A 13,885-nucleotide genomic window follows, 5' to 3' on the forward strand; every position below is an offset into this window, starting at 1 on the left:
ATAATAATAATAATAGCCATTTATTTTCCCAAGCACATACTACCTATGGGAAACATGCCAGATTCTTTCACAAATACTATTACTATTCCCTCAGGTCAGTTTTGCAAAGTAGGATTATCCCAATTTCACAGACAAGAAAACTGAAAATGAAAATAAAAAAGGAACACTTTTAAATGTTTTGTTTCTTTTATGTTTTATTTGGTCCTTTACCTTTCCAGCAGTAGCAAAATATTCACCATCAGGGGACCATTCCATCAAATGCACAGATACTGAGGTCCTAAAAAAAACCAAAGTTAAACAGTCAGCATTTTAAAAATCTAGAACACTGTATATGTAAATGGTCAAAATCTATATATAAATGGTCAAAATAAGATTTTCATAACTAGAGTGTTTTCTAAAAATAAAAAATTTCACCTCCCCCAAAATATAAATTAATTAATAAAACGAATCTGAAGTTTACTTTGGGGGTCCAAAGAATACAATCAACATGCAGAAAAGATATCTTCACCTATATGTCCTACCAACATCTTAAATATAACATGTTAAAAATTGAGCTCACCATCCCCCCTGGCTAATCGGTCCCCTTCACATAATCCATATTGTCAATGGTACAGCCATTCTTCCACTAAAGAACGGCTGGCAACTTTCATCACATCTTCCCCTTCCCCACCCATATCTCATCCATTAATGAGTAATTTCCACATGTCAACCTTATCTACTCAAGTCCTGAGGTTATAACTATGCAAATATTTTTGTTTTTAAACAATCAACTGCAACATAGACTGAAGGGTAATATTATAATGGGTTTTGGTTAGAAAAGGTCCACTTCCTAGGCTTCTAAATGTAATAGTACTATCACTGTGGAAAGGGAATATATTTTAGGAAGCTTTTTTAAAAATTAATGAACAAAACAATTCAGATACTAACTTGCACTGCCAGATGCACTTCCAATCATTTAAAACTGGAGGAATTTTATTATCAATTTCTTCCTCCTCTTCCAGAATGTCACCTCCTGGAGGAGCCCACAGCTGAATAGAATCAGTTGCTGTCAACAATCTGTTATCTGAAATTTAAAGAAAGTTCTGATGAATAAACAAGAATTATATGGAGAAAGAAATGAATATGTGGGCTTGTCTTTAGGTCTATAAACTATTCTGCAAAGAATAAGCGATACTGTCTATGAAAAATAGTTGGGGCATATCCATTTTAAAGTTCTAAGAATCCACTACCCAAGAAAGAGTAGTTCTCAGGAGAGACATGAGAACAAAAAAAGAAAAGATAGTACTGGCAAAGGGCTATTGAATATCACGTAAATCTTTAAAAAAAAAAAGTATAACAAAACAAACCCAAAAAGTTCTGATATATAAACACAGAATGTTCTCAGGATATACAACTTAACTAAAGATTAATGAAATTTGTTTTTCTATGCGGACCATAAAAATTACCCTCATTAATCATGACTGTAAAAAGAGGCAACAGCCATTATCATTAGAGGCTTCTAATCTTTCAAATTTAAAGACAATTAATTTCCTAAAACACAAATAATAAAATGAGATAGGGGTTTTATGGGCCCTATTTCTGATTTTATTTCAGTAACAGTAAAGTACAGTACACGTTAACTAAGAAAACAAATCATCACTGTTTCTTGGAATAAGACATTCAAAGGCATAGGAAAAAGCACAGAACTAATAGTAAATTAAGCACTGTACAAAGCAATGCATACCAACACTTATCCACTAGCAAAAAATAAATATACTACTGATCATTTTCTTATTATGAGACTATATCACATTGTAATCATACATTTAAAATCCACATTTACTCTTCATAATCTCTAAATATAATCATTAAATACCTTGAGGGTCCCATGCTAAATTGTACGTCACAGAGCTCAAAAAAAACTGCCCAGTTTTAAGCCACTGACACTTGAGTTGCTGAAACATAGAAAGAAAAAAGAAAAACATAGGTTTTTTAAAGTAATCTCCACAAACACTACCACTGTATAATTTTCTTTGACTTAAGACCTTATGATCTAAAACAAAGATGTAGGGCAGCCAGGGTGGCTCAGTGGTTTAGTGCCGCCTTCAGTCCAGGGTGTGATCCTGGAGACCCAGGATCGAGTCCCACATCGGGCTCCCTGCATGGAGCCTGCTTCTCTCTCTGCCTGTGTCTCTGCCTCTCTCTGTGTGTGTGTCTCTCATGAATAAATAAACTAAAAAATATATTTAAAAAATAAAAGATATAAATACTTCACTATTATATTCGAAATATTGTTTCTAAAATAATATCCAATAGTTCCACTTATCATTTATTCTACCATAACAAGCGCGTGTCATACCCAAACAAAGCATATTATCTCAGGCTTCCTTCCATGTCTATAAACACATTCTCATACTTAGGATATGCTGCTTCTCTCTCCTCTACCTGCAAACCACTATGCTTACATCAAGATCCAGCTACATCATCCCTTTTGCGGTGTGGCCTCTTCTGACACCCTGGCAGCACTCAGCACTCTATATTCTACCATTATAACAGTGGTCACACTGGAGAATTATCCATTCATATGTCTGACTCTCCTATTAAATTCTAACTCTGCAGAGCAGTAATTATGCCATAATAAGCTTGTGTCCCAAGTGCTGTAATGGCTGGAACATATGCAGATGCTCAGTAAATGTTTGTGAAAACAAAATAAAAGCACATTAGAAAGAAATGTAAATTATCATAATCTGATGGACTCAATGTCTAAAATAAAACTAGATATAGTTCCCAAAGTCAGTAAATTTGAACTATACAATATATACAATCCACAAACCTATATTACACATGTCATATTTATTTGAATATTCCCGCGTTTTTTTCCTTACCATTTACATTCTAAAAGCTTTAAAAAGATTTAAAATGTAAAAAGCAAAGGCCTTTCCCATGAAATACAGTAAGTAAACAAAGTTCAGACATTTATTTGTGTAAATAAATATAAAATGTCCTTTTATGAAAGTATAGTGTAATAGCCATGTCACCCTAGGCAAGTTCTACATTAATTGCTTGGCAAGTAATAATAGTTTAATAAACAACAATTCCCTCTCTACTCATATTTTTTAAATACTTAATACTTCATTCAAGATATCATGACTATTGAGAATAACTGCAAAACCTGAATTTCATTATCTAAAAATAATTTTATATTTTTTAAAGAAAATGCTTTTTTTTTAACCCTACCACTGCTGATCAAACAAAAGTCAAAACAGTATTTCAAACACTGATTAACATCTATTTTTAGAGTAATAATCAAATCATTCCTAAAACTAGAGAAACCCCTAATAGTCTTTTCTTTAGCATTTCTCACAGTGCAATATGTGGGCCAACTCCACAGCAGAAATTTTGAAGATGAGACCTGAAATCTGAATTTTAATATGTACCCTAGGTGACTCAAGCACTCTAAGATGTGACACCCACTTCCTGATACTATCATATTTTAAATTGCATCTATAAATTTAACTTAAAAACTTTTTTGAAATATGAAAAGAAATAATCAAATACATATATTTAATGAAAAATATCAAATCTACTTTTTGAATGCATTTATGAATTTTTTTTAATTTACTACTAACTATATATATACTCTTGGCATTCAGATTTCACGCTGGTACTTTTGACTATTCATGAGTGATAATGGCGTTTTAATGTCCATAGTAATTTTTTAAGGGTTAACAATTCCAACCATATAAGGTTTTCTCAATTTTAAGTGGAATTAAACATAGCACCAGAATGAATCTGAATGGTTCTCAATATAATATGCTAGACCACTTAGCTGATTAGTTTACCGAGTTCCTAACTCCTTCATTAAACAAGTATTTATCTACTTTTTTATTTTTTTTATTTTTTTTCTACTTTTTTATTTTTAAAGATGTTATTTATTTATTTATGAAAGACACAGAGAGAGAGAGAGGCAAAGACACAGGCAGAGGGAAAGGAGGTTCCCTGCAGGAATCTCAATGTGGGACTTGATCCCAGGACCCTGGGACCATGACCCGAGCCTAAGGCAGATGCTCAATCACTGAGCCACCCAGGAGTCCTAAACAAATATTGAGAAGCATCTACTATGTTCCAGATCCTGTTCTAAGTATTTCAGAAGCATCGGTGAACAAACAAAAGAGTTCCATACATACCCTCATGGAGTTTACACTTTAAACAGTAAATAACAAATAAACAAGATAAGTGCTATGGAAAAAAGTTAAAAATAGGAGGATGGGGGGATAAAATAAAGGTGGTAGAAGCAAATGGCAGTTTTTAAAATGGGTGGACCCCGACTAAAAGGTATTACTGAGCAGAGATTTACAGGATCTGCAAGAGCGGGCCCTGAAGCTAGCTAGAGAAACAAACTTTCCAGAGAAGAGAAAAAACAACGTAAAGACCCTAAGAGGGGAAAAGTAACTGTTCAAACAACAGTGAGAATGCCAGTGTGGTTGGAGTGACATCAGAGAGGACAAAAATAGTAGGAGTTGAGCTCTGAGAGGTGGTAAGTGGTTACTGCAGTAAAGAAAGGCTACGGTCTATTCTAAGGCTTTTTGGCTTTGAGGCTGAGAGAAACACGGAGTTTTCAGCAGAGAAGTGTGTCATGACCTGCTGCTGAGAATAGAGAAGGGGAGAGAGGAACATAAAACATAGAGACTATGCTAGTAATCTAGACAAGAAATAACAGTAGTTCAACTAAGGTAGATCCAAATTAACACGGGAAATCTTTTTTTAAATTTTTTTTTATTGGAGTTCAATTTGCCAACATTTAGCATAACACCCAGTGCTCATCCGCCAAGTGCCCCTCTCAGTGCCCATCACCCAGTCAATTCAACCCCCCCGCCCACCTCCCTTTCCACTACCCCTTGTTCATTTCCCAGAGTTAGGCATCTCTCATGTTTTGTCACCCTCATTGATATTTTCACTCATTTTCTCTCCTTTCCCTTTATTCCCTTTCACTAATTTTTATATTTAACATAGGAAATCTCAATTAGCAGTACTGTAGAAAACTGGACTTCTAAAATATCTATATCCCTAGTGAATGTAAAAGATCTTACACCATATGGCACCAGACCAACTTCACATGGATATTCACCTTCAGCCCTAGCTTCTAAGGAGCTCCTTACTGCTACCCACTGGATTCTACACTTACCTCTAAAAAACGTCTACTACCATTTAATACTTACACAATTTCTCTTGTGAGAATTTATGCCCAAGGGCTCAAAAATACAAACAGCATTACCATATGAAGCTGCAATCTAAAAAGAAATGAACAAAGCATTAACATTTAGGAAAAGAAAACATCCTTTTCACATTAATAAATATATAATATATATAATACAATATAATATATATACATATAAATAATACAATTACATATAATACAATCCCAATATAGTATTTATGATTTATTCCATTCCATAAATATAAGTGAAAAAGTACTGGACTTAAGAATCTCTTCTCCGTTGCCAAAATTCAGCAGGCTTTATTTTACATATCAAATACCAGGTTGATCTGTTCAAAGAAATCATCCTTTTCTATAAGAATTTTTTAAACATAGGAGCAACTTTATTAACAAAGATGCATTTCAATGGCACATCTGTCAGAAATTTCATAATCCAGAGAAAATAATATAAAAACCATGAAAAGTAGTAAAAGACATCAAAAAAGTACTAAACGGGTATGCAAAATATATCAAATAAAATGACATTAATTATACCACAAAACAAAAAACACCAATGGGGAAAGCCATCTAGAAGGAATAGAGAAAATGGATGAAGGAGAAATCAGACTCCACTCCAACTGGAAGAGAAAGAACTGACATAGATATCTAAGTGAACTGAAGTTAGAGATTTGGGGGCCAGCAGGATTTTGCTTCAGGACACACATCTGATAAAAAGGTATCTAGAAGATACCAGAACCTGTTTTACAGTAATTCCTTGAAAGCTAATTCCCAGCTCGTCCTCTTCTCAAAGGGGAATCAACTACAAGGAATAGACCAAAAACCACCTCTGCTGACATCCCCAAAGGTTAACCTATAAAACGAAATCACATATATGTTCTTTTAAGGCCAGACAAAAAGGTCTGTCATTTCAGAGCACTCTCACGTGTAAGAGTGATTTTCACTGTTACTTAATATCTAACACTCTTTCCAAGAAAAAGCTTTTAATCCACAATGGTGGGGAGGAAGCTACTTACAATGCCCAGCTGAGGTAAACACTCAGGCAAAAAGTGTTATGAATGATCACATTCAACATGTCAGTGAATGAATAAATGATTACAATTACCTAACATAATAAGGTCATAAATGCAAAGTTATCACCACAAGGACTGGGAATAAAGGAAGTAAAAGAAGATGGAAATAAAAACAATAAATCAAAAGTACCAGTTTTGCTTGTTTATTTTCAACCAGGTAAGAAAAAGTCGGAACATGGTTATGACCACCGAAGCCTTACATATGAAAAAAAACTTTGCTACCAGATAATTTTATTGTGATTGTCACCAGCACATAAATAATTTATTAAAACCCATCTCTGAAAACTATCATACAATTCTAGACAGGTTTAAAGATACTCTATTTGGCTTAGGGAGATGAGCACTGAAAAATTAATGAAAGAAATCTGGTACTGTCAGTGCTTTCTAAAGAGTAAGCAACATTTAGGGGAAAAAAACTGAGGGAAAAAAATCAGAAAAGCAAGAAGCAATTATCAAAAACACCAGGAAATTCAGTGTTTCAATACTAGGTCAATTATGTCACTAGACTGTCATATCATGCCACATTCATACAAATACTAAAGCTTGATACAAGCAACAGAGTGGGACACTAAAAAATAGTATAATAAAAATGTATTATTTGGCATGAGTTTGTATCATTACTATTTATCTCCATGAAAATTCCGATTTTACATATCTTTGATAAAATTTGTTACTTCTCAGTAAAGAAAAAGTTTTCGAACATTAAGACTATTTAAATTATTACCCTAATTACATGAAAAGTCTCGTTTTTATATTGTATAGACATTTAATCCTTCTATACTGTACTGGCCTTACTGAACTGCTAGAGTACATAGCAAATATGCTATACTTACTTTACATATAACCAAAATTTGATGTATATTACATTTGATGTATATTTTGGGGAAGAGGTACATTTAATGAAATGTAAATTACTTCATTTTTAAATTTAAATTCAATTTGAAACTATCTAAAAAATAAGGCCTCTGTTTGAAAGTCTAAATGAATAAACTTTAAAATTCTTCATTCAACAAACTTTCATTAAATTAACAGAAGCTTTACAAAGCAGCTGCTATATGATGAATATATTAGACATTAACAATTAGCTAAACTTGATAAAAAAATTTGATGTTATTATAATTTGGGTGAGATAAGGGATGCTATGCAGAGAAGATGAAAGTTTACTTCCTTACTATTGGCTTAATAGTTGCTAGAACTATCAACTAGCATATCAGTATACACAGAATTCTGAGGCCTAAGGATCTTTTAAGACCGTATAATGGGTAGAATAATTATCACATTATCAGCTTAATGGCCCCTTTCAATTTGTAGACATCCTATCACTTTATCCACCAATAACCATCTAAGCAAGCATATTAATAAGAAACTGTAGGTAAGCCTTGTATAAAAGGATAGGAATACATTAAAAGATGACATTTAATAAGGTAATTAAATCCCTTACTCTTCCATGTTGGTTAGAACACTCCACACAGCTGACTTGAATGTTTCCATGCTTAGCACCAGGAATGATCTGCACACATTCAAAGTCACTTGCCAAAATAACAATATCACAGCCTGATCCATATGCCTAAAAGAGAAAAGTTTTACAGTATATAAGATATGAAACTTGTGAATTATACTTTAGATCTTACTGCCACAATACTTTGACACATTTTACAAAAATAGTTAATGTAAAAAATGAAGATATCAATTTACAAATAAGACAATAAAAGTCACATCAAAAATAAATAAGTAAAAGTCACATTAAAGAAAAACAGGATGATGACACCCCATGCATTATCTTTCAACAAATAGTACTAACAAAGAAAGAATTCCTCTAATTCTTAAACACTACAACTTCTATCCCTGCAGATCATAAATCTTCCTGTTTAATCTTCTTTACTAAGCTCATCTTAGTAAACCCCCAAAGAATATAACCTCCATCTGAGGGTAATAAGGCAGTGAAGGCTGCAATTGTGTTCCAGGGTTCAAACCAGGCTTGAGAAAGATCAAGAAAGAAATCAGATGCATTTTCCAACACAAATCCACGTGGCTTAAAAAGCTAGTGAAGTAGGCATGAACCTTCAAGGCAGAATTACATGCACTAAGGCAAACTCACCAACTGCCTATCAGTGAATCCATGAAGCAGCCTGCCTGCCCCCTCCCCTCAACATCATGAGGCATGAGGGAGAGAGGAAATGAACCCAAAGTGGTTTCACACACACACACACAAATTAATTAAAATAAATTTAACTTAATTTAAAAGTAAACTAGTTTATATAAAATGTTGATAAGTGTAACTATACAATCTGCAAAATGAAACACAAAATTAAGTTCCTGGAAAAGTCCCTTGTTCAACATAACTATAATAAGTAAAACCAAATGTTTCTTCCTATTGCCACACTTCTTGATGTGTGCTATTCCTGTTTTGCAACTTTGTGAATTTTATGAAGACATAAAGGGCAGAGATTAGAGGATACTTTTCCTTTTTCTTTGGAACTCAACTTATAAGTATTCTAAACAAACTAACAATCTAATTCTCAAATGAAAAAGCCCTGTTAAAAGCTACATATATATACATGTGTGTATATACACTAAAAAAATAATTTAACAATAATATATCCCACTATCTCTACACCTTTAAGCAATACAGTTCTGTCCTACAAAATATAGACATCCAACAGCCAGGGTTGACATGTGATGACATGACCAGCCGTATGTGGATAGGAAAGGTCCACATACAGCTGCTAATGAAAGAGGGAAACGAAGCCAGAGACCAGGCAGGAAGACAAACACTACTTCTACTGATGCCTAAAATTTCTAACGTTGCCAAAATCCCGCTGTAACTAATATAAACCATCTTAAACTCATGTATTTATAAATACCAGAAAGTTCACCAAAAGGAAAACAAAGAATTTTAGGCAAGGGAAATATAGAAAAAAATCACAATCACTTATGGGAAGAAGTAACTACTTATACTCTTACAGACAAGGTGGATTTGGTATACCATGCATTCAAAAAAACTAACCTGAAAGGGAATATTGAGTGCAGGCAAAAGAAATGTTTGCATCACTCTGTTGATTTTTAAAATTATATTATTAGTCCTCACCACAAAAAAAGGGAAAAAATTCTGTTACTATGTATGGTGACAGATAATAACTGAACTTACTGTGGTGATCATTTTGCAATGTATACAAATATTGAGTCACTATTTCAGAGTTGTACCTCTGAAAGTAACATAATGGTATATGTCAATTAAACCTCAATAGAAAAAATCACATTAAAATGACAAAAATAGGGACGCCTGGCTGGCTCAGCGGTTGAGCGTCTGCTTTTGGCCCAGGGTGTGATCCTGGAGTCCAGGGATCGGGTCCCACATAGGGCTCCCTGCATGGCCTGCTTCTTCCTCTGCCTGTGTCTCTGCACCACCACCACCCCCATCTCTCTCTCTCTCTCTCTCTCTCTCTCTCTCTCTGCATCTCATGAATAAATAAAATCTTTTTAAAAAATGACAAAAATAATCCTACCTTTGAACAATATTTCAAAATTTCCAAAGTGCTTTATAGTATTAGCCCAACAAAGCAAAGTGATGAAAAGAGCATAAACTTTACTTTGAAATCACATGTGCAGGGTTTTCAATTTGGGTTCTGCCATACTAAATGATCTTAAGTTACTCGAACTGTCTGAGAATTTCCTTGTGGTAAAATGGAAGAAATAATATTAACCTCTTAGGATAATTATGAAAATTAAAATAGAAAATCCATTTGCATAGTGCTTAGCACACATCATTCGTTAAGAAAAACAAAACAAAACAAAAAAACAGTGCATGATGTTCCAAGCCTGTGCCAGAGACGGGGACTACACAACCACAGGATGTGGTTCCAGTGAGTCTAGTGGGAAGATGATTAAATGAATCACCAGGCACAATTAAATGACAAACTGCCATGACAGAGATATCCACAAACTACCAGAAGACAGAAGGTAATCAATAAATATATCACTCCCCCTTTAATCTTTGCAATAAATCTGAAAGGTATAATTTCTTTATACAAAGTTCATTACTTTGAGATTACATAGTAAGCAGAAGATGTTCAAATTCTGGCTCTTACAATTCTTGGGCTATTTTCCCCTATATTATATGTCAAAGATACCTAAAATATTCCAGATATTAGTATACCTGCTTCTCTAAAGATGGGCCATTCCTAGCAACTGGTACTAGAGACAGGCTTTTACTGCTCAATCACCAAAAAGGATATTTACTCTTCCTTAGATATTCATAATTGCTGGATCTTTTCCAAGGGACATGCACCATACTCCTTAACTGTAGGGAATCCTGCCATTTTTCTGATCCTGCAAGAGTTCTCAAACCTGGCTCCATCAAAATCACCTAAGGAACCTATTTAACACAATTTGCTTAGTCCCACCAACTTCCTAAATCACAATCTTCATGGATAAAAGAATTTGACAATATCTACCAAAATTTTAAATACAATATACCCTTCACTCAAACAAATCTTTATTTTACCCTATAAGCACGCTTACGAAACTCTGCCAAAACATACATAGAAGGATAGTAACTGGCTTATTATTTATAACTGCAAAAACTGAAGATAATCATACTGTCCATCAGTAGGGGAGGTTAAATAAATTACTGAATATCCATACACTGAATCACTATGTAGCTACTAAAAGTTTAGAGACCACTAGTCTATAATGGTCTCAATGGGACTCCTGGGTGGCTCAGCAGTTGAGCACCTACCTTCAACCCAGGGCGTGACCCTGGAGTCCCAGGATCAAGTCCCACATCGGCTCCCTGTGTGGAGCCAGCCTCTCTGTGTGTCTCTCATGAATAAATAAATAAAATCTTTTTAAAAAATAAAAATAATAATAAAAATAAAATGGTCTCGAATTCCTTATCAAACTAGTAATTCCCATAAAAATAGAACAAATGTGTGTGGTACTGGATTCCTAGATCCACAATAAGGCAATGCCTACAATTTTATACAATATCCATGGTCATAGCTAGAACAGAAGCCCCTAAACCACTGCAAGCAAACAACCTGCAAAAGTACAGGGGAAGACTATTATTACTCTTTAAAGAGTCTAAAGTAGGGAAAAATGGGAACCTCATAATCAGTCAAGATTGAATCACATGCATTCTATAACTGAAGGCTCATGAGATTTTAATTATTTATATAAATGTGTTTAATATCTGTCAGGTTCCCACTATACTGGAATGTCTATCAGAGCAAACAACCATGTCTTATTTATCTCTGTACTCCTAGCACCTAGCATAAGCAGCCTTCGATAAATATGTATAACAAACAAATGATCCAAATCTTCCTAATTTCTGGTTCCAGAAGTCTCAGTACCTAGAAACAAGGTCAAAGAACATGGAGTTCAGACAGATGACATACGTCATTGCTAATAATAATCTGGCCAAATTTACAATAGTAGCTACACAAGGAAAGAAAGATTTGGGCTGATTTCAAGCCTAACAGTATCATGGATTTAGAAGATCTACCAGAAGGGAATCTATCAAAGCCCTCCTTAATAATTCACTATTTACTGAAAACTTACTATAGTAAGGCCATCTGCTAGGTCTTTATGAACACTGTATATTCACAGGCCACCTTATAAAGATGTAGAAACTGAAGCCCAGAAAGGGTAAGTAGTTTGTTCAAGGTCGTAGGGTAAGGATTCATTTGCTTATAATAAAGCTTCTGTTCTTTCCCACTACATCACTCCATCTTTACTCTGTCTTCTTAGTGCTAGAAGGCCCACGTTCATCTTTGTAATCTCAAGTATTTACCACAGCACCTAGCATAGAGTTAAGTACTCAGTAAAAAACCAACTGCTAAGAAGGTTTATACAAAAGCTACAATTACACAGGAGATTCCCATTCTCTCAATTTTAGGTCAAAAGCAATTCTGTTTCCATTCTTCTTTTTCAGAATTCAGTCTTACTAGAGAAAGAAACTGTAGTGCAGGAGGAAAAGAGGGTACTCACTGAGACTACACACAAATACTAAAATGAACCCAGGGAATAGGGGAGTGGGTTCCTTTGTACTAGGTAAATGATGTATCACTGATTTAACGGAGTGTAAACTACTCCACGTGTGGGAGATAAGCCACGGGACCATTACCATAAAGCAGGAAAAGGGGCAGCAAGCCTGCAGCAAATGGAATCCCTTAGCCAGGTTCTTCTTCCCTTGGGTTCTTGGCAGAACCACTCCTGTGCCACAATACCACATACCAGTGTCCTGTACTAAGAACACTACTGATCTATAAAATTTATTATCTCAAAGTCAAGGATACGGTTTGGCCCCAACAGATAGATAAGGCCTAAGAAAAGAGAACGTATTTTAGAAAAACACACTTTCCTTCCATTCATGTGGGAGGATTTCTTTTATGGAAGAACTGAACTGTCTTTATGATGATAAAGAATAACAAGCTGACAACAGTGAGTCATAATAAGAGATCATTCTGTAGTACAAGCCCTAATGTCAAAGACATGCTTTAAATAAATTAATCTTCACTTAAAAAAAAAAAAACCTGTAGTTTCAGACACTAAACCATCCTTTTAGGAAAGAGAAAAGTAGTATGTGCCTTGAGAAATGAAACCGAGTTTTCAACCCAAAGTCTAATGGATGTAAGTCATAGATGGTCTCAGAAAGTCTCCAAATTCCTGGAAATTACATTGAAAGTCATAAGAACATGCTTGTTTTCCTGAATCCACAGATCTCATTAGTTCGTCTAAAAGAACCTCTCCTTTAGACACAGTACATGGTGTGTCCTATTATCTCACAGTAATTCTACAGAAGCCAAAAATTTGAGTATTTCTTATTACCAAGATTCTTTTCTGTTTTTAGCTGTGACACCCAAAATTTCATTAGAAGAGCCTTGTCAATTAGTTGAGGGTGAAAAGCAAAGTCCTGCTCTTTTTTTCCTTACCAAAATTTCACTTAAAGAAAAAAATTAAGTATCTTTTTTTAAATGAAATATCTTCTAAAGTCATACAGTACTCTGAATTAACATACTATCATTATCATAATAAAGTAATGCTGCCTTCCCTAGAGGGTTTAATGTCATTGTGATTAAGTGTATCTGAATAGACATAACACAATCATTGTCCTAACTTAGGTTTTATATATGATTGCCTTAACATTATTTTAAGAAAAGTAAACTAATACTCATATCCCACAAACTGTTCTAATTTTTTAGATTTCCTTTAAGTCTTAAAGTGTAAAGAAATACTTTTTAAAAAATCCTACACAAACATAAATTTTCCTATGTGAATATAAAATACAAATAGATAAATTACACTGGCATTTTCTATGGAATACTTGGATGCTTTAATATTCTGGTGGTTACAGGGTCAAAGTTAGAAGTCATTGACAACTGCTGACATGTACCTAAATTTAAAAGAAGAAAAGCACTGGTGAATTAAGAGGTATTAAGCATGCTGAGAGGTTTATCTAATTTAACAAGGTATTGTGATCTTACCAAGAATACCAAGTGTCACTGTTAAATTCCCACCTCTCCCTGATAGTGAATTTTGACTCATGTAAATACATTAACCTTCTACAAATGAGGGCATGTGTTATTAAGAGCTAAAAAAATAATTACAAGCATTTTAA

General features: G+C 34.2%; 1 protein-coding gene across 4 annotated transcripts in view; it reads right to left on the minus strand.

Moving 5' to 3' along the window:
* The window catches only part of DMXL2 (Dmx like 2), a 157,319-nt gene that overhangs the window by 116,517 nt on the left and 26,917 nt on the right, over positions 1-13,885 (minus strand). For all 4 annotated transcript variants that reach the window (XM_072738518.1, XM_072738517.1, XM_072738521.1 and 1 more), the window contains exons 2-6: positions 7,709-7,834; positions 5,199-5,270; positions 1,856-1,934; positions 928-1,063; positions 211-277 (exon numbers count right to left, since the gene is read on the minus strand). In XM_072738518.1, the coding sequence (XP_072594619.1) occupies positions 211-277; positions 928-1,063; positions 1,856-1,934; positions 5,199-5,270; positions 7,709-7,834 (480 nt within the window). The remainder of the gene's footprint in view (positions 1-210; positions 278-927; positions 1,064-1,855; positions 1,935-5,198; positions 5,271-7,708; positions 7,835-13,885) is intronic.

The sequence above is a fragment of the Vulpes vulpes genome, chromosome 15, assembly GCF_048418805.1.
Source record: "Vulpes vulpes isolate BD-2025 chromosome 15, VulVul3, whole genome shotgun sequence".
NCBI classification, from domain to species: Eukaryota; Metazoa; Chordata; class Mammalia; order Carnivora; family Canidae; genus Vulpes; species Vulpes vulpes.